A 22,262-nucleotide genomic window follows, 5' to 3' on the forward strand; every position below is an offset into this window, starting at 1 on the left:
CTCAACATCAACTGTTCAGAGGAGACTGCGTGAATCAGGCCTTCATGGTCAAATTACTGTAACGAAACCACTACTAAAGGACACCAATAAGAAGAGACTTGCTTGGACCAAGAAACCCGAGCAATGGACATTAGACTGGTGGAAATCTGTCCTTTGGTCTGATGAGTCCAGATTTGAGATTTTTGTTTCCAACCACCGTGTCTTTGTAAGAATTTAAGGCAAATTTAACCAGCATGGCTACCACAGCATTCAGCAGCGATACGCCATCCCATCTGGTTTGCGCTTAGTGGGACTATCATTTGTTTTTCAACAGGAAAATGACCCAACACACCTCCAGGCTGTGTAAGTTATTTGACCAAGGAGGAAAGTGATGGAGTGCTGCATCAGATGACCTCGCCTCCACAATCACCCGACCTAAACCCAATTGAGATGGTTTGCGATGAGTTGGACTACAGAGTGAAAGAAAAGAAGCCAACAAGCGCTCACCATATGTGGGAACTCCTTCAAGACTGTTGGAAAAGCATTCCAGGTGAAGCTGGTTGAGAGAATGCCAAGAGTGTGCATATCTGTTATCAAGGCAAAGGGTGGCCACTTTGAAGAATCTAAAATCTATATTTCATCATTTGTCATAATAAAGAAAAACCCTTGAATGAGTAGGTGTGTCCAAACATTTGAGTGGTAGTGCACATATGAGGTCAAAATAATAAAAACAAAGCCTCGTGCCACTGGATTTTACAAGTCTGCAGACTTCACCAAAAGTCTTCTGAAAGGGATCAAATAACTGCAAAAACAACAATTTAGTTTTAATAATGAGTTACTAGCTTGTTAGTGAAGAAGCCCCCTGCTGATGTGGTAGTGTACAACACAATATGTTGAGGGACTGAGAGCTCGTTATGCAAGGGTTTTGCGTGTCACGATGACCTAGAACTGTTGTTTTACACCACTTGAGGTCTCTTGGCTGACAGCCACTTATTGTAAAAAAAAGCATGTGAGGGAACTGGCAAAGGACACAAGTTTTTTTTCCCTCCACTCTTTTTCTTCTCCCATCTTTCTTTGATTTAATGATTCTCCACAAGATGGTGCCAGTTGGGAAAAAGGATGAATGCCACACCAATATTTCAGTTTCAGCTCAAGCAGTTATTTTATTTGAATATCTCTGTACAATGTGTTAACAAACTATTGAAACTTGTATAATAAGTTAGACATAAAATTGTGGATAGTGTTCTTATAATAATTCCCTTTGATTAATAAAAAAAAAACAGATACTAATTACTTATTATGTTTTACATAATGTATCTGAATAAATTATTAATTTAAAACTGACCCATGAAGTGGCTTTTTGTTCTTTATTGTGAAGGATGGATTTCAATCAAGTCAGCACCTGGACACAAACATATCCTTCAGTCAGTCTATCTGTCACTACTCACTCATTCACACTCGTTTTCTTTCCCTTTCTCTCTGTCTGTCCAAATACAGTAGTAGGTGCATGCAGAGGAGGCTGGTAGGAGGAGCTATAGCAAGGGCTCATTGTAATGGCTGGAAAGGTATAAATGGAACAGTGTCAAACATATGGAAATCACGTTAGATTCCGTTCCATTTAATCCATTCCAGCCATTACAATGAGCCCACCCTCCTATACCTCCTCCCACCAGCCTCCTATACTGAGATACAGTATATTTCACTCCAGCTGTATGGTCTCTCCCACTACCTCCCATCTTCTCCTCCACTGCTCTCTCACTGGCTAAGGGGCCTCTCCCCTCCTCTGACAGCGGTCATCAGATGGCTCTTGTAGGTCTTGCTGAGTCCCGTCATCCAGAACTTGAGCAGCCTGACGTTGTCCTCCTCCCCAGGCCCCGTGGCACCCAGCAGGGCCAACACCTTCTGGGTGTCCTCCCTCCCACGCCCATCTACCTTGGAGAACTTAAACAGCACCTTCACTTTACTAAGGAATTGAAAGGGTAGGGGGGGGTATGGATAGAAGTGGGAGGGAGAGGAGTTATTGGAATTTCCCAATGATTCTGGACTACATTAAGCATTCCACATCATCCTGTACTGCACAGCCAATGTAACCAGGCTGGGGCTTTGGGGGGTTTCATAGGGGGACTTGTTTGACTCTTTAATGCCCCACTATCTACAGTTGCATACCTACATACCTCTGTTTAAAAAAAGCCAAAGAATTGAAACTTCAAAGTTGAGGGAAATTCCCTGCTCATCAGAGGGGTTGTTGTTACTCACTTCATCCACTCCTCCTTCAGACACAGCAGACAGTGAGAGACCACGTCCACTGACAGGTTCTCATTGGACAACGCCACCTCGATCTTATTCAACAACGTGGGACCTGAGAGGGGTGGGGGGAAGAGAGAGAAGGATAGAGAGCAAGGGAGGGGGAGTGATAGGGGTGAAGAGAGACAGGGAGAGAGCACGAGAGATGCAGGTCAATAGATTGAAACTGTAAAGTTAATGGAGGGAAATTTCACATGACTAATTGCATCTCTTTGACCTTTGCCATGATTGTTAGCAACTAGAGGTGCCTTGAAGAAGACATGTTGATGATGTATATAGTATATTGTCCAGATGGGGTCTATCCTCACCTTTATCTGTAGGCTGTGAGTTGGTACTGCTGATGTTGAACTGATAGAGTGAGAGGATGTCTTCACCACAAGCAGCAGAGTACAGAGAACCCCTCTCCAGACTGACCACATCCACCAACACTGAGAACTCTGGGAAGGGACACAGCAAGATGGACATATTTTATGGGTATTTTAGGATTCGAAACCTTTTATTTGTTATTTGTTCTGTTCGCACTTATAACTAATATCATTATCATCCAGTATTTTATTATTAGCATATTACTATCATATGTAATAGTGATTATAAGCAGACCTCCAAATAAAGCAGTAACCACAGTGATGTATTCTGGGTTTGTGTACCTGAGGAGCTGACGTGTGTGGGGATGGGCACGTCAGGGCTGAGGCCCAGGAAGTTACATCGGTATGCTTCCTCATACTGGGCGCTGTACGTCACAGAGCGGACACAGCCCACCGGGAGCAAGGCCTGATGGGATATATACCAAACCATGTGATTAGCAAAGAATGTTAGGAGGAATATTCTTTAAAGGGGGATACAATGAGTAAACTTTTGATTGGATGACCTTCAACATGGTGAATGCTGAATGGATGAGCCCTGGGTCAGCCCCTCTCAATATGACCTGATTTCCCATGAGCACGTGCCATGCTAGCTGGCGGAAATCAGTGGTCCCGAGCACCTGTGTACCAATCAGATAACCGATATCATCACAAGGAAACAGACAAGAAATGCATTCACAAAATAAGAGGATATTGGTTTCCCTCTATAACCAATTGGTTCACAAAGTTGTTTATTTTGAAACCAAGTGGTTAACAGAATTAAGTATGGCGTATGATGTGCTAGAAATGAAAGTGTTCATAATGTGGTATGGAGAAAGGCACACCAATGTTTACCTGTCTTAAATGTCTCAAGGACCTGAACTTTGGACCAGGATACCCCTCTGCTTTCCCCTCGTCAAACAAGAAGTCTCTGTACAGCTCGCTCTCCGATTGGTGGCACTGGGGTCTAGACCCACCCCCTTCTGCTCCTTCCCAGCAACTCATTTCCTCCTCTTGCTCTGAGAAGACAACAGGACATTGTTAAAAAGACATACAAAACACCCAATATCGGGACTTATTCCAAGATATATATATACTGTTATTTTATTTAAATTGATTTAGTCAGGATAGTGAACAAAGTACCTGTCTGTCTCTCTATGAGCACCGGCGCGTACCCGTCTGTCTCTCTATGAGCACCGGCGCGTACCCGTCTGCCTCTCTATGAGCACCGGCGCGTACCCGTCTGTCTCTCTATGAGCACCGGCGCGTACCCGTCTGTCTCTCTATGAGCACCGGTGCGTACCCGTCTGTCCCTCTATGAGCACCAGTGCGTACCCGTCTGTCCCTCTATGAGCACCAGTGCGTACCCGTCTGTCCCTCTATGAGCACCAGTGCGTACCCGTCTGTCTCTCTATGAGCACCAGTGCGTACCCGTCTGTCTCTCTATGAGCACCAGTGCGTACCAGTCTGTCTCTCTATGAGCACCGGTGCGTACCCGTCTGTCTCTCTATGAGCACCGGTGCGTACCCGTCTGTCTCTCTATGAGCACCGGTGCGTACCCGTCTGTCTCTCTATGAGCACCGGTGCGTACCCGTCTGTCCCTCTATGAGCACCAGTGCGTACCCGTCTGTCCCTCTATGAGCACCAGTGCGTACCCGTCTGTCCCTCTATGAGCACCAGTGCGTACCCGTCTGTCCCTCTATGAGCACCAGTGCGTACCCGTCTGTCCCTCTATGAGCACCAGTGCGTACCCGTCTGTCCCTCTATGAGCACCAGTGCGTACCCGTCTGTCCCTCTATGAGCACCAGTGCGTACCTGTCTGTCCCTCTATGAGCACCAGTGCGTACCCGTCTGTCCCTCTATGAGCACCAGTGCGTACCTGTCTGTCCCTCTATGAGCACCAGTGCGTACCTGTCTGTCCCTCTATGAGCACCAGTGCGTACCTGTCTGTCTCTCTATGAGCACCAGTGCGTACCTGTCTGTCTCTCTATGAGCACCAGTGCGTGCCTGTCTGTCTCTCTATGAGCACCAGTGCGTACCTGTCTGTCTCTCTATGAGCACCAGTGCGTACCTGTCTGTCTCTCTATGAGCACCAGTGCGTACCTGTCTGTCTCTCTATGAGCACCAGTGCGTACCCGTCTGTCTCTCTATGAGCACCAGTGCGTACCCGTCTGTCTCTCTATGAGCACCAGTGCGTACCAGTCTGTCTCTCTATGAGCACCGGTGCGTACCCGTCTGTCTCTCTATGAGCACCGGTGCGTACCCGTCTGTCTCTCTATGAGCACCAGTGCGTACCCGTCTGTCTCTCTATGAGCACCAGTGCGCACCCGTCTGTCTCTCTATGAGCACCAGTGCGTACCCGTCTGTCTCTCTATGAGCACCAGTGCGTACCTGTCTGTCTCTCTATGAGCACCAGTGCGTACCCGTCTGTCCCTCTATGAGCACCAGTGCGTACCCGTCTGTCCCTCTATGAGCACCAGTGCGTACCCGTCTGTCCCTCTATGAGCACCAGTGCGTACCCGTCTGTCCCTCTATGAGCACCAGTGCGTACCCGTCTGTCTCTCTATGAGCACCAGTGCGTACCCGTCTGTCTCTCTATGAGCACCAGTGCGTACCTGTCTGTCCCTCTATGAGCACCAGTGCGTACCTGTCTGTCCCTCTATGAGCACCAGTGCGTACCTGTCTGTCTCTCTATGAGCACCAGTGCGTACCTGTCTGTCTCTCTATGAGCACCAGTGCGTGCCTGTCTGTCTCTCTATGAGCACCAGTGCGTACCTGTCTGTCTCTCTATGAGCACCAGTGCGTACCTGTCTGTCTCTCTATGAGCACCAGTGCGTACCTGTCTGTCCCTCTATGAGCACCAGTGCGTACCTGTCTGTCCCTCTATGAGCACCAGTGCGTACCCGTCTGTCTCTCTATGAGCACCAGTGCGTACCCGTCTGTCTCTCTATGAGCACCAGTGCGTACCCGTCTGTCTCTCTATGAGCACCAGTGCGTACCCGTCTGTCTCTCTATGAGCACCAGTGTGTACCTGTCTGTCCCTCTATGAGCACCAGTGCGTACCTGTCTGTCCCTCTATGAGCACCAGTGCGTACCTGTCTGTCCCTCTATGAGCACCAGTGCGTACCTGTCTGTCCCTCTATGAGCACCAGTGCGTACCTGTCTGTCCCTCTATGAGCACCAGTGCGTACCTGTCTGTCTCTCTATGAGCACCAGTGCGTACCTGTCTGTCTCTCTATGAGCACCAGTGCGTACCTGTCTGTCTCTCTATGAGCACCAGTGCGTACCTGTCTGTCTCTCTATGAGCACCAGTGCGTACCTGTCTGTCTCTCTATGAGCACCAGTGCGTACCTGTCTGTCCCTCTATGAGCACCAGTGCGTACCTGTCTGTCCCTCTATGAGCACCAGTGCGTACCTGTCTGTCTCTCTATGAGCACCAGTGCGTACTTGTCTGTCTCTCTATGAGCACCAGTGCGTACCGGTCTGTCTCTCTATGAGCACCAGTGTGTACCGGTCTGTCTGTTCTCCCCTCGCTCTATGCGCACCAGTGCGTACCTGTCTGTCTCTCTATAAGAACCAGTGTGTCCTCTGTGGGAGCTCCCTCGAGCAGCTTCTCTGTCAGACGACTACCACAGGCCTTCAGTAACCTGCAGTAGAGGAGAAAACACAAGAGAGTGTATCAAACAACTGGGATAGACAGATAGAACACTGCCCGACCACCCCTGATGTTGACTGTATGTCTGCTATGGTTTAGATTAGTAACCTTAGTGATCGTTAGCGACAGTTAGCCGTCTCACCAGCTGAAGGAGGAGTGTAGGCTTGCCCAGAGGTTGGTGTGCTGGGTGAGGGAGGGCAGGGAGCGGGCCGCGTTACCACTCCTCTGGTGGGGGAAGACAGCAGGAGAGAACACGCTGTTCATCCTCACCGCCCTCTGAGGACACACACACTGCTCACTGTCAAACACCTGTAGAGGATAGGGGGAGGGGGGAGAAATAAGAGGGAGAGAAGTCAAACATTCTGTCTGGTAGTAAGAGTCAGTGTTCATGTTTATTTGTCTTATGTTTAAAGTTCACGTTATCAATAGTAAGTGTGTTTTAATGTGTGTATATATCTATGTCCCATTAATTTAACATGGTGTGTTAGTTTGTGTGTGTGTCCTTACCTTCAGTGCTGTGCTCTGTAGACTCTGTATAGTGAGTCTGAGGTGGCGCAGCAGGAAGGGCCAAGAGTTGATGAGGTAGATCCTGTCCATGGCTACCATGACGATACTGTACCACCGCTGAAAGCCCCGGGCCAGGCTGTCCTTGATGAAGAACGTGTGAGAGAACACAAAACCATGCTGCTCATCCCCAAAGAAGATAGGACCCTCACGACCTGGACACACCTAGAGAGGCAGGGAGGGAGAGAGGCAGATGAGAGAGGGAGGGTACTGAGGGGAGAACAGACATTAGGAACAGAGCAAATGGAATGGCATCAAACACCTGGAAATCATGTTTAATGTATTTGATACCATTCCACTGATTCCACTCCAGTCATTACCACAAGCCCGTCCTCCCCAATTAAGCTGCCACCAACCTCCTGTGATGTCTATCTATCTATCAGGGGTCTCCTACAGGTAGATCACACAGTAGCTCGCAGCCCCCCAATGAGTAGCACCCCAAACAATTCTGAAAGTACATGCAATTTTCACGTGTTCCACCGCAAACAAATCTCACAAGTAGACTCAGACACGGCAAGCTCCCAGCTACCATCTAATCAACGAAACACTGACATTATCCCACCGCTGGTTAGTCACTAGGGCCTAAAGTCACGTTACCCTAAAGGTGCAGGTGAACATTTCTGTCTCATCTGTGATATTTTGGTTAAAATAATGAAATTAAACAATTTACTAGTAATAAATGTATTGTTTTACAAACATTAAAAAGCATGTAATCTGTTTGAGTGTTTTTTAAATGTATATAATTATTGATTACAAAAAACACAAGGAAGGGGTAACATTAAAGTATCAGAACATGAAGGACAAACAATACAGCATCAAGACACTATCAAACATGTATCAGTCTTTCTGCAACAGAGCCATCCTTATGTGTGAGGGTGTCTACTACCACTATCAAACATGTATCAGTCTTTCTGCAACAGAGCCATCCTTATGTGTGAGGGTGTCTACTACCACTATCAAACATGTATCAGTCTTTCTGCAACAGAGCCATCCTTATGTGTGAGGGTGTCGATCTACTACCACTATCAAACATGTATCAGTCTTTCTGCAACAGAGCCATCCTTATGTGTGAGGGTGTCTACAACCACTATCATACATGTATCAGTCTTTCTGCAACAGAGCCATCCTTATGTGTGAGGGTGTCTACTACCACTATCATACATGTATCAGTCTTTCTGCAACAGAGCCATCCTTATGTGTGAGGGTGTCTACTACTACTACTATCAAACATGTATCAGTCTTTCTGCAACAGAGCCATCCTTATGTGTGAGGGTGTCTACTACCACTATCAAACATGTATCAGTCTTTCTGCAACAGAGCCATCCTTATGTGTGAGGGTGTCTACTACCACTATCAAACATGTATCAGTCTTTCTGCAACAGAGCCATCCTTATGTGTGAGGGTGTCTACTACTACTACTATCAAACATGTATCAGTCTTTCTGCAACAGAGCCATCCTTATGTGTGAGGGTGTCTACTACTACTACTATCAAACATGTATCAGTCTTTCTGCAACAGAGCCATCCTTATGTGTGAGGGTGTCTACTACCACTATCAAACATGTATCAGTCTTTCTGCAACAGAGCCATCCTTATGTGTGAGGGTGTCTACTACTACTACTACTATCAAACATGTATCAGTCTTTCTGCAACAGAGCCATCCTTATGTGTGAGGGTGTCTACTACCACTATCAAACATGTATCAGTCTTTCTGCAACAGAGCCATCCTTATGTGTGAGGGTGTCTACTACCACTATCAAACATGTATCAGTCTTTCTGCAACAGAGCCATCCTTATGTGTGAGGGTGTCTACTACCACTATCAAACATGTATCAGTCTTTCTGCAACAGAGCCATCCTTATGTGTGAGGGTGTCTACTACCACTATCAAACATGTATCAGTCTTCCCGCAACAGAGCCATCCTTATGTGTGAGGGTGTCTACTACTACTACTATCAAACATGTATCAGTCTTTCTGCAACAGAGCCATCCTTATGTGTGAGGGTGTCTACTACCACTATCAAACATGTATCAGTCTTTCTGCAACAGAGCCATCCTTATGTGTGAGGGTGTCTACTACCACTATCAAACATGTATCAGTCTTTCTGCAACAGAGCCATCCTTATGTGTGAGGGTGTCTACTACCACTATCAAACATGTATCAGTCTTCCCGCAACAGAGCCATCCTTATGTGTGAGGGTGTCTACTACCACTATCAAACATGTATCAGTCTTTCTGCAACAGAGCCATCCTTATGTGTGAGGGTGTCTACTACCACTATCAAACATGTATCAGTCTTTCTGCAACAGAGCCATCCTTATGTGTGAGGGTGTCTACTACCACTATCAAACATGTATCAGTCTTCCCGCAACAGAGCCATCCTTATGTGTGAGGGTGTCTACTACTACTACTATCAAACATGTATCAGTCTTTCTGCAACAGAGCCATCCTTATGTGTGAGGGTGTCTACTACCACTATCAAACATGTATCAGTCTTTCTGCAACAGAGCCATCCTTATGTGTGAGGGTGTCTACTACCACTATCAAACATGTATCAGTCTTCCCGCAACAGAGCCATCCTTATGTGTGAGGGTGTCTACTACCACTATCAAACATGTATCAGTCTTTCTGCAACAGAGCCATCCTTATGTGTGAGGGTGTCTACTACTACTACTATCAAACATGTATCAGTCTTTCTGCAACAGAGCCATCCTTATGTGTGAGGGTGTCTACTACCACTATCAAACATGTATCAGTCTTTCTGCAACAGAGCCATCCTTATGTGTGAGGGTGTCTACTACCACTATCAAACATGTATCAGTCTTTCTGCAACAGAGCCATCCTTATGTGTGAGGGTGTCTACTACCACTATCAAACATGTATCAGTCTTTCTGCAACAGAGCCATCCTTATGTGTGAGGGTGTCTACTACTACTACTATCAAACATGTATCAGTCTTTCTGCAACAGAGCCATCCTTATGTGTGAGGGTGTCTACTACCACTATCATACATGTATCAGTCTTTCTGCAACAGAGCCATCCTTATGTGTGAGGGTGTCTACTACCACTATCAAACATGTATCAGTCTCTCCGCAACAGATCCATCCTTATGTGTGAGGGTGTCTACTACCACTATCATACATGTATCAGTCTTTCTGCAACAGAGCCATCCTTATGTGTGAGGGTGTCTACTACCACTATCAAACATGTATCAGTCTCTCCGCAACAGATCCATCCTTATGTGTGAGGGTGTCTACTACCACTATCATACATGTATCAGTCTTTCTGCAACAGAGCCATCCTTATGTGTGAGGGTGTCTACTACCACTATCAAACATGTATCAGTCTCTCCGCAACAGATCCATCCTTATGTGTGAGGGTGTCTACTACCACTATCATACATGTATCAGTCTCTCCGCAACAGAGCCATCCTTATGTGTGAGGGTGTCTACTACCACTATCAAACATGTATCAGTCTCTCCGCAACAGATCCATCCTTATGTGTGAGGGTGTCTACTACCACTATCATACATGTATCAGTCTTTCTGCAACAGAGCCATCCTTATGTGTGAGGGTGTCTACTACCACTATCAAACGTGTATCAGTCTTTCTGCAACAGAGCCATCCTTATGTGTGAGGGTGTCTACTACCACTATCATACATGTATCAGTCTTTCTGCAACAGAGCCATCCTTATGTGTGAGGGTGTCTACTACCACTATCAAACATGTATCAGTCTCTCCGCAACAGATCCATCCTTATGTGTGAGGGTGTCTACTACCACTATCATACATGTATCAGTCTTTCTGCAACAGAGCCATCCTTATGTGTGAGGGTGTCTACTACTACTATCAAACATGTATCAGTCTTTCTGCAACAGAGCCATCCTTATGTGTGAGGGTGTCTACTACCACTATCATACATGTATCAGTCTTTCTGCAACAGAGCCATCCTTGTGTGAGGGTGTCTACTACCACTATCAAACATGTATCAGTCTCTCCGCAACAGAGCCATCCTTATGTGTGAGGGTGTCTACTACTACTACTATCAAACATGTATCAGTCTCTCCGCAACAGAGCCATCCTTATGTGTGAGGGTGCGTGTGCATGATAGTGATATAAAATGTCATAGTTTCCTTTTTCATGATCACAATCTTGTGAAACCCGATCCTTCCAAGATCCCCCCCACAGTTCCCCAATAGCTGTCCCTCAACCATTCGAGACCCCTCCCACAATCGCCCCCCCCATTCCCCACCCCCAAGAACCCCCAATGCACCAACAACCAAGGTAATGAACTAAAGAGAAAAAAGGAAGACAGAAGAAAACAGCAAACGTTGCAAAATTTTTAAAAATAAAATAAAATGTAAAACAAAGGACATCAAGGACAACTGAAATCATAACAGCAATGCCTACTTTATATGTTGTGTGCATGTCTGGCACTATTACATGTATGTGTGTGTTCTTGTATATGTTTATTTGAATGAGAGTGTGTGTATATGCGTGTGTACAAACACCTGCACAGCCTCAGGCAATCCGGCATTAGTTGTAAAAACACTGCCACTTAGTGTCATTCAAATGTACCTTCATTATGTTTTATTTAGACTTTTTTTCACCTTTATCTTTTGACCATCTTTCTCTCTCTCTCACACAGCAACTCCACTGCCACTTGTCTCCAATTCCACATACCAACCCTCAGCCCATCCCATCTATCTCTGCTGGCCACCCACTTCGTGTTTCTATGCAACACATATCTTTCAACTGTGCTATGATGTTTAACGTACAATTTCAATCTATTCATGCCTTCTTTTTTTTCGGAACCTGTAGAATTTAGTACAGCCACGGTGTTATGGAGCTGTCTCGGAATAGCTGTCCATTTATAAAGAGTTTGTCCACAATGATTAAGACATGCCTACCATCCATCCTTTGTTGTCTTTGTACCAGATACAGTATCTTACGATGTTCGTTTATTTCCTTTGGAAATTGGTCATTGAGACCGAATTTGGTCCCTTTATTTCCCTTCCTCTGCTTTTGATCAGCTCCTTTTGTTGGTAGTATTCACATTTTGCGATGATTGGTCGGGGACCCTTGGTCTTGTCGCTCCGAGCTCCAAGTCTGTGTACTCGGTGGAAAGCCACCTTGTTTACAGTCTCTATAGGAAGTTTCAATGCGGATTACATGAATTCTCTGATCGGGCACTCTGGATTATTGGATGCGTCCTCAGGAATCCCAGAAAAAAAATGATTTTCACGCATGCTACGACTTTGTATGTCTAATAGCGTCTCCATCACCCTGTTTTTCCTGAGTAGACAATCAATGTTGGAATCGTGTATTTTTGTCTGTGAGTGTCTTGTTTTCTCTTTGGAGCTTGAGACTTTCACTCTGTCTGAACTCCAAACCCCCCCTCAGCCCTGCTGCCTCCTCATACAACTGTTCTATTGTTGCATGGATTCCAGCCCTGCTACCTCCTCACACAACTTGTCCAGTGTTGCATGAATTCCAGCCCTGCTACCTCCTCACACAACTTGTCCAGTGTTGCATGAATTCCAGCCCTGCTACCTCCTCACACAACTTGTCCAGTGTTGCATGAATTCCAGCCCTGCTACCTCCTCACACAACTTGTCCAGTGTTGCATGGATTCCAGCCCTGCTACCTCCTCACACAACTTGTCCAGTGTTGCATGGATTCCAGCCCTGCTACCTCCTCACACAACTTGTCCAGTGTTGCATGGATTCCAGCCCTGCTACCTCCTCACACAACTTGTCCAGTGTTGCATGGATTCCAGCCCTGCTACCTCCTCACACAACTTGTCCAGTGTTGCATGGATTCCAGCCCTGCTACCTCCTCACACAACTTGTCCAGTGTTGCATGGATTCCAGCCCTGCTACCTCCTCACACAACTTGTCCAATGTTGCATGGATTCCAGCCCTGCTACCTCCTCACACAACTTGTCCAATGTTGCATGGATTCCAGCCCCGCTGCCTCCTCACACAACTTGTCCAGTGTTGCATGGATTCCAGCCCTGCTACTTCCTCACACAACTTGTCCAGTGTTGCATGGATTCCAGCCCTGCTACCTCCTCACACAACTTGTCCAGTGTTGCATGGATTCCAGCCCTGCTACCTCCTCACACAACTTGTCCAATGTTGCATGGATTCCAGCCCTGCTACCTCCTCACACAACTTGTCCAATGTTGCATGGATTCCAGCCAGAGCACTAGCCTCTACCTCAATGGTAGATGAATCTGTTTTTCTTTTTTTGTCGGGTTAAAGTTATTTGTGAGGTGGTCGGATCTTTCCACGAAGGGGTATGTTGTTCCTCCATAGCGTAAAGCTGTTGGTACTCGTCGATTTCCCTCAGGATCTGCTTGGTATCCAGATTGGCTCTATACTGCAAACAGTTGTTTTGCGAAAAGATAATAATGAGTCTTTCCCACGACGACGACAGGTGTCTGTAATACAGCCAGTTAGCACTCGCGGAATCACCGCAACAACAAAAAAAGGAACACAAACTTGCAGTCCCAGCCGTGAAGGCTAACCACGTTGTGGAATCCTTAGTAACAAAACTTTAGGTCAGATTAAAATCCATTTAATGAAAAAGTTTTAATGAAACAACAAACCGAGTGTAGACAGTACAGTGTCCTGTCGCACGCTCTCTTTTTGAGTGTAATTTTAGCGGGGGGAAAATATTTTGTCTGGTAAAAATTCTGTGTGGCTGGTAGATTTTTTTTATCTACCTGCCACAGTGGCTGGTGGCCCAAAAAGTAAATGTTATGCCCCGTTGGCTTAAAAAGTCAATGCTATGCCCTGTTGGCTTAAAAAGTCAATGCTATGCCCTGTTGGCTTAAAAAGTCAATGCTATCCCCTGTTGGCTTAAAAAGTCAATGCTATCCCCTGTTGGCTTAAAAAGTCAATGTTATGCCCTGTTGGCTTAAAAAGTCAATGTTATGCCCTGTTGGCTTAAAAAGTCAATGTTATGCCCTGTTGGCTTAAAAAGTCAATGTTATGCCCTGTTGGCTTAAAAAGTCAATGTTATGCTCTGTTGGCTTAAAAAGTCAATGTTATGCCCTGTTGGCTTAAAAAGTCAATGTTATGCCCTGTTGGCTTAAAAAGTCAATGTTATGCCCTGTTGGCTTAAAAAGTCAATGTTATGCCCTGTTGGCTTAAAAAGTCAATGTTATGCCCTGTTGGCTTAAAAAGTCAATGTTATGCTCTGTTGGCTTAAAAAGTCAATGTTATGCCCTGGCTTAAAAAGTCTGCCCTGTTGGCTTAAAAAGTCAATGTTATGCCCTGTTGGCTTAAAAAGTCAATGCTATGCCCTGTTGGCTTAAAAAGTCAATGTTATGCTCTGTTGGCTTAAAAAGTCAATGTTATGCCCTGTTGGCTTAAAAAGTCAATGTTATGCCCTGTTGGCTTAAAAGTCAATGTTATGCCCTGTTGGCTTAAAAAGTCAATGTTATGCCCTGTTGGCTTAAAAAGTCAATGTTATGCCCTGTTGGCTTAAAAAGTCAATGTTATGCTCTGTTGGCTTAAAAAGTCAATGTTATGCCCTGTTGGCTTAAAAAGTCAATGTTATGCCCTGTTGGCTTAAAAAGTCAATGTTATGCCCTGTTGGCTTAAAAAGTCAATGTTATGCCCTGTTGGCTTAAAAAGTCAATGTTATGCCCTGTTGGCTTAAAAAGTCAATGTTATGCCCTGTTGGTTTAAAAAGCCAATGTTATGCCCTGTTGGTTTAAAAAGCCAATGTTATGCCCTGTTGGTTTAAAAAGCCAATGTTATGCCCTGTTGGTTTAAAAAGCCAATGTTATGCCCTGTTGGTTTAAAAAGCCACACCCAATAGCTGCCAATTAATTTCCAGCAATATTGCACCTGTCTGTCTGTGTGGTGCACACATTTGTTCATCACTCCGTGTGTAGCCAGTTGATGTGATAACCATCTCGTGGGTTGATAGATACTTCCCCCAAAACATTCTCAATTAAATGTTAACTGAAAAGTAAGCTTACCTGGCAGAAGTATATCATGAGTATCTATTATTTGGTTATTTGCAAACTTTGCCATGAAATGAGCAGCAGCAGCGCAGAACCATCGCTCGACCGGCACATTCCTCACTCCCTAGATGCACATTCCTCACTCCCTAGATGCACATTCCTCACTCCCTAGATGCACATTCCTCACTCCCTAGATGCACATCCCTCACTCCCTAGATGCACATTCCTCACTCCCTAGATGCACATTCCTCACTCCCTAGATGCACATTCCTCACTCCCTAGATGCACATTCCTCACTCCCTAGATGCACATTCCTCACTCCCTAGATGCACATTCCTCACTCCCTAGATGCACATTCCTCACTCCCTAGATGCACATTCCTCACTCCCTAGATGCACATTCCTCACTCCCTAGATGCACATTCCTCACTCCCTAGATGCACATCCCTCACTCCCTAGATGCACATTCCTCACTCCCTAGATGCACATTCCTCACTCCCTAGATGCACATTCCTCACTCCCTAGATGCACATTCCTCACTCCCTAGATGCACATTCCTCACTCCCTAGATGCACATTCCTCACTCCCTAGATGCACATTCCTCACTCCCTAGATGCACATTCCTCACTCCCTAGATGCACATTCCTCACTCCCTAGATGCACATTCCTCACTCCCTAGATGCACATTCCTCACTCCCTAGATGCACATTCCTCACTCCCTAGATGCACATCCCTCACTCCCTAGATGCACATCCTCACTCCCTAGATGCACATTCCTCACTCCCTAGATGCACATTCCTCACTCCCTAGATGCACATTCCTCACTCCCTAGATGCACATTCCTCACTCCCTAGATGCACATCCTCACTCCCTAGATGCACATCCCTCACTCCCTAGATGCACATCCCTCACTCCCTAGATGCACATCCTCACTCCCTAGATGCACATTCCTCACTCCCTAGATGCACATTCCTCACTCCCTAGATGCACATTCCTCACTCCCTAGATGCACATTCCTCACTCCCTAGATGCACATTCCTCACTCCCTAGATGCACATTCCTCACTCCCTAGATGCACATTCCTCACTCCCTAGATGCACATTCCTCACTCCCTAGATGCACATTCCTCACTCCCTAGATGCACATTCCTCACTCCCTAGATGCACATTCCTCACTCCCTAGATGCACATTCCTCACTCCCTAGATGCACATTCCTCACTCCCTAGATGCACATCCTCACTCCCTAGATGCACATCCCTCACTCCCTAGATGCACATCCTCACTCCCTAGATGCACATTCCTCACTCCCTAGATGCACATTCCTCACTCCCTAGATGCACATTCCTCACTCCCTAGATGCACATTCCTCACTCCCTAGATGCACATTCCTCACTCCCTAGATGCACATTCCTCACTCCCTAGATGCACATTCCTCACTCCCTAGATGCACATTCCTCACTCCCTAGATGCACATTCCTCACTCCCTAGATGCACATTCCTCACTCCCTAGATGCACATTCCTCACTCCCTAGATGCACATTCCTCACTCCCTAGATGCACATTCCTCACTCCCTAGATGCACATTCCTCACTCCCTAGATGCACATTCCATTCCTCACTCCCTAGATGCACATTCCTCACTCCCTAGATGCACATTCCTCACTCCCTAGATGCACATTCCTCACTCCCTAGATGCACATTCCTCACTCCCTAGATGCACATTCCTCACTCCCTAGATGCACATTCCTCACTCCCTAGATGCACATTCCTCACTCCCTAGATGCACATTCCTCACTCCCTAGATGCACATTCCTCACTCCCTAGATGCACGATTAAAAGGGCCAGAGGCGCAAGGTGGAACTACACTCCAAAATAATTCAGTTTTTTTGTTTTCTTCCAGACCCCCCCAAAAAAGTGTCTTCTGCTGTGATTTAGGCATTAACATGGACTCAGTACATCCAATTTCATTGTTTCTCTATGAACAATTGTAATTTTCAGAGTGAAAATTCAAACTGAGAACATAATTTGGGAATATACAGTTGAAGGTCGGAAGTTAACATACACCTTAGCCAAATACATTTAAACTCAGTTTTTTACAATTCCTGGCATTTAATCGTAGTAAAATATCTGTGTTGTAGGTCAGTTAGGATCACCACTTTATTTTAAGAAAGTGAAATGTCAGAATAATAGTAGAGAGAATGATTTATTTCAGATTTGATTTATTTCATCACATTCCCAGTGGGTCAGAAGTTTACATACAATTAATATTTGGTAGCATTGCCTTTAAATAGATTAACTTGGGTCAAATGTTTCAGGTAGCCTTTCAAGCGTCCCACAATAAGTTTGGTGAATTTTGTCCCATTCCTCCTGACAGAGCTGGTGTAACTGAGTCAGGTTTGTAAGGCCTCCTTGTTCGCACACGCTTTTTCAGTTCTGCCCGCAAATTTTCTATGGGATTGAGGTCAGGGCTTTGTGATGGCCACTCCAATACCTTGACTTTGCTGTCCTTAAGCCATTTTGCTACAACTTTGGAAGTATGCTTGGGGTCATTGTTCATTTGGAAGACCCATCTGCGACCAAGCTTTCAACTTCCTGACTGAAGTCTTGAGATGTTGTCTCAATATAGCCACATAATTTTCCTACCTCATGATGCCATCAATTATGTGAATTGCACCAGTCCCTCCTGCAGCAAAGCACCCCCACAACATGATGCTGCCACCCCCGTGCTTCACAGTTAGGATGGTGTTCTTTGGCTTGCAAGCCTCCCCCTTTTTCCTCCAAACATAACAATGGATATTATGGCCAAACTGTTTTGGAGCAGTGGCTTCTTCCTTGCTGAGCGGCCTTTCAGATTATGTCGATATAGGACTCGTTTTACTGTGGACATTAATACTTTTGTACCTGTTTCTTCCAGCATCTTCACAAGGTCCTTTGCTGTTGTTCTGGGATTGATTTGCACTTTTTGCCCCAAATTATGTTAATCTCTAGGGACAGAACGCATCTCCTTCCTGAGAGGTATGACTACTGCATGGTCCCATGGTGTTTATACTTGCACACTATTGTTTGTACAGATGAACGTGGTACCTTCAGGTGTTTGGAAATTGCTCCCAAGGATGAACCAGACTTGTGGAGGTCTACAATTTTTTTTCTGAGGTCTTAGCTTATTGCTTTTGATTTTCCCATGATGTCAAGCAGAGGCACTGAGTTTGAAGGTAGGCCTTGAAATACATCCACAGGTACACCTCCAATTGACTCAAATGATGTCAATTAGCCTATCAGAAGCTTCTAAAGCCATGACATAATTTTCTGAAATTTTCCAAGCTGTTTAAAAAGGCAGTCAACTTAGTGTATGTAAACTTCTGACCCACTGGAATTGTGATATAGTGAATTATAAGTGAAATAATCTGTCTGTAAACAATTGTTGGAAAAATTACTTGTGTCATGCAAAGTAGATGTCCTAACCGACTTGCCAAAACTATAGTTTTTAAACAAGAAATTTGTGGAGCCGTTGAAAATCGGGTTTTAATGACTCCAACATAAGTGTATGTAAACTTCCGACTTCAACTGTATATAAAATATTTTATAGGGCCCCCCTTAGAGTTGTTTAACCATTATTTTACCAGGTATACTGACAGAAAACAGTGTACAATAGAAAGTAGTGCACTAAGGACCCGGGGAAGACTTGCAGGGGAGAGAAGAAGAATGAGCCTATTTGAAAGCTTGAAAAAAACATTTACATTTTTTTTTTAAAGTAGCTCTCACGCTAGAAAAGGTTGGAGACCCCTGATATATATTGTCACATACACCGGATTGCTGCAGTGAAATGTCTTGTTTTATAGGGTCAACCATAGTACAGCACCCCTGGAGAAAATTAGGGTTAAATGCCTTGCTAAAGGGCACATTGACAGATTTTTTACCTTGTTGGCTTGGGTATTGGAACCAGCGACCTTTTCGTTACAGCCCTAATGCTCTAACCGCTAGGTTACCTGCCACCCTTAACTAAAGGCTTGTGTATTGACAAACAGTCTTAATGCAAGACAAATGGCAACACGCACGCTCACACATACACGAACACACAGGCGGTTACCTCACAGCTGAGGCTCCGTACGCAGGCCTGGCGGACCACACTGAAGAGCTGGGGTTGTCTGGGGTGTTGGTGGCTGAGGAACCGGATGCCTGTCTCACTGTCCACACTGACGAAGCCAGGGTGAGACGCTGGGAGAGACCGGCAGCCCTGACAAAGAGATGGAGAGAGACAGGGAGTGAATGAGAGAGAGAGTGAGTGAGTAAGAGAGAGTGAGAGTGAGTGAGAGAGGAAGAGGGAGAGAAAACGAGATGGCCAGAAAGAATAGTTATTAGACAAAACAAATGAGTCAATGTCCTTTCTATTCTGTCCATTCAGCCCTTCACTCATATCACACACATCTCCCACTCACCTCGCACATGTCTCCCACTCACCTCGCACACATCTCCCACTCACCTCACACACATCTCCCACTCACCTCACACACATCTCCCACTCACCTCACACATGTCTCCCACTCACCTCGCACACATCTCCCACTCACCTCACACACGTCTCCCACTCACCTCACACACATCTCCCACTCACCTCACACACATCTCCCACTCACCTCACACACATCTCCCACTCACCTCACACACGTCTCCCACATGTCTCCCACTCACCTCACACACATCTCCCACTCACCTCACACATGTCTCCCACTCACCTCACACATGTCTCCCACTCACCTCGCACACGTCTCCCACTCACCTCACACATGTCTCCCACTCACCTCACACACATCTCCCACTCACCTCACACACATCTCCCACTCACCTCGCACATGTCTCCCACTCACATGTCTCCCACTCACCTCACACACATCTCCCACTCACCTCACACACATCTCCCACTCACCTCGCACACATCTCCCACTCACCTCACACATGTCTCCCACTCACCTCACACACATGTCTCCCACTCACCTCACACATGTCTCCCACTCACCTCACACATGTCTCCCACTCACCTCACACATGTCTCCCACTCACCTCACACATGTCTCCCACTCACCTCACACATGTCTCCCACTCACCTCACACACACACATCTCCCACTCACCTCACACATGTCTCCCACTCACCTCGCACACATCTCCCACTCACCTCACACATGTCTCCTCTCTGTGTAGCTGAGCTGTTTGCCCTCATGGTGAGTCCCTCTCCCTCTCTGTCCGACTCTCTGTCCCCGGGTATGGGGGCGCCAGCCTGGGAGGGTGTGGGGGACGGGGGGTGCAGAGCCTCGGTGCAGAACAAGGTTCGGGGGCCATGGAGCTCACAGAAATGACAGAGAGCTACCAGAGCATTCATCTGAAAGGAGAGAACAGGGCCGGCCCACCCGTTAGGCAGGATCAGGCGGCAGCCTTCAGTTGCAGATTGACGAGGGCGGCATTTTCCAAGCTAAACTGACCAAGAAGTACCAACAACACGCTAACCTTCAGATTTCAGTGTATTAGTGGGGTTTGAAAAAAACACCCTGTGTCCCTTGCCGCTATTACTGAATTTCCTGGAATGGCACAAGGTTGGTATTTTAAAAAATCTTTTCTTTTTGCAGATGCTCCCGAGTGGCGCAGCGGTCTATGGCACTGCATATCAGTGCTCGAGGCGTCACTACGGACCTTGGTTCAATTCCAGGCTGTATTACAACTGGCCGTGATTGGGAGTCCCATAGGGCGGTGCACAATTGTCCCAGCGTCATCCAGGTTTGGCCGTCATTGTAAATAAGAATTTGTTCTTAACCGACTTGCCTAGTTAAATAAATAATAAAATAAGTCTAGAGCAACTTGCAGTAGTGAGTGCATATATTTTCATATTTGTTCATACTGGTCCCCCGTGGGAATCAAAATCACAACCCTGGCGTTGCAAGTACCATGCTCTACCAACTGAGCCAAACGGGATCATACGAAGTTGTGACAATCTGGATACCGCCCAAGCCTACTTACTGTCTAGGAGTTTCACCCATTGAGCTAAATTGTCATGATAATCAGTGGCTTCATGTTTGTACCCATACATTTTTGACGAGATGATCATAGCGAAAAATAAAATACTTCTGCATTTCCCGCTGTGTAAACACATTGATTCTCATTTCATATAGGCTCAGGACAACTTCTGATAAAGTTGGGTAGTTGATATTCAGAGCTTAAAGAAACAAAATTATAAGTCACAGGAATTAGAATTAATAAAGCCAATGCAATTGCCTGTTTTACAAAAGGTAGGCCTACCACATGGATGGGCATTCTTAAAATGTAAACTGTAGACCTCAGTAAGCACGGGCCAATGTCTTTTGAATGTCTTCTTTGGGTGCTGTTCAGACCGGCATCTTTAAAAAAATTTTTTTAGGACCAGCCTTGATTTCAACATCCATGGACCAAAACAAATCTGAACCAAACAGACATCTATATTTGGTCCGGTCCAGGCTTGATTTCAACCTCCACAGACATATGGTCCAGACCAGCCTATATTTGGCCCGAACATAAACGTCTACAATTGGTTTAGATTAGATCTGGCCCGGACCCAAACATTTTACCAGACCAAATCTGTACCAATCATAGACATACGTTTCACAAGTTTGGTCAGTAAAAAAAAGTACAGTACAATACAGCAGAGCACAGTATAGGAAAGTATAGTTCAGTACAGTACAATATGTACTCCACCGAAGACGTCTTTTCACTTTTCATTCCTAACCTAAAATAAACCTAACTTCAACGACAGGAAAATAAATATATTAGAGGGCTTTTTAACGTAATTTAGTTTACTGGGACCATTCTAGTTTGGCGGGGGTATAGGAGGTCGACAATTTGCTTCGCCTGGCCTATAGCTGCAGAACGGCCAGCACCTTCCCCGGGAGAGAACGGCCAACACCTGACCCGGGAAGAGATGACTGGTGATCAGAGGTGTGTTATTGTCAATGCTTTGTCTTTGGATTCAGTGTAAACATTGATGATGCATCTCAAATTGAATTGCTGGGGAAAGTTTCCTACAACCTTTCTAAATGGAAACCTATAAGTCAAGCACACTTACCTTGATTTAAGCAGCGTGAACAATCACTGCAACAAATTACAGGTATTCAGATTGCATCAAAACATCACAAAAGACATGACTGACAAGCTAACCCCTAGCACAGCACGAACAAATGTCTCGAAAATAGATCATGATCATTTTTCTTAAAAGCATGGGAAATAAGTCGCCAATGCACACGCAGGTTCTAATTTCTAATTAATTCACAAAAGTAGTCTTGTTGCTGTATTAGCCTTTGTTTATACTTTTTCACTGCTCTGGTACGCTCGCTCTCTAGGTTAGTGGTAGTCGTCATGTGATGAGGGGAGTCACGCGCTTTGGATCCAGGAGGACCGCACAGATGACTCACAGTTTTGGTA

At 45.7% G+C, this 22,262-nt stretch overlaps 1 protein-coding gene across 2 annotated transcripts; it reads right to left on the reverse strand.

Moving 5' to 3' along the window:
• Positions 1-1,116: 1,116 nt before the first annotated feature.
• flcn (folliculin) lies at positions 1,117-22,212 on the reverse strand. Of its 2 annotated transcripts, XM_065007304.1 has the most exons (12): positions 21,907-22,212; positions 19,993-20,196; positions 18,908-19,054; positions 6,787-7,008; positions 6,422-6,588; positions 6,180-6,271; positions 3,480-3,643; positions 3,152-3,265; positions 2,931-3,054; positions 2,592-2,720; positions 2,236-2,338; positions 1,117-1,942 (listed from the first exon to the last, which is right to left on the reverse strand). In XM_065007304.1, the coding sequence occupies exons 2-12, from the start codon at positions 20,194-20,196 to the stop codon at positions 1,735-1,737; spliced, it is 1,674 nt and encodes a 557-aa protein (XP_064863376.1). In that variant the 5' UTR covers positions 21,907-22,212; the 3' UTR covers positions 1,117-1,734. The 2 variants fall into 2 exon arrangements, with proteins under 2 accessions (XP_064863376.1, XP_064863377.1); XM_065007305.1 differs by lacking the exons at positions 19,993-20,196; positions 21,907-22,212 and adding an exon at positions 19,345-19,354.
• Between the last annotated feature and the right edge of the window lie 50 nt (positions 22,213-22,262).

Source organism: Oncorhynchus nerka, linkage group LG3 (assembly GCF_034236695.1).
Source record: "Oncorhynchus nerka isolate Pitt River linkage group LG3, Oner_Uvic_2.0, whole genome shotgun sequence".
NCBI lineage: Eukaryota > Metazoa > Chordata > Actinopteri > Salmoniformes > Salmonidae > Oncorhynchus > Oncorhynchus nerka.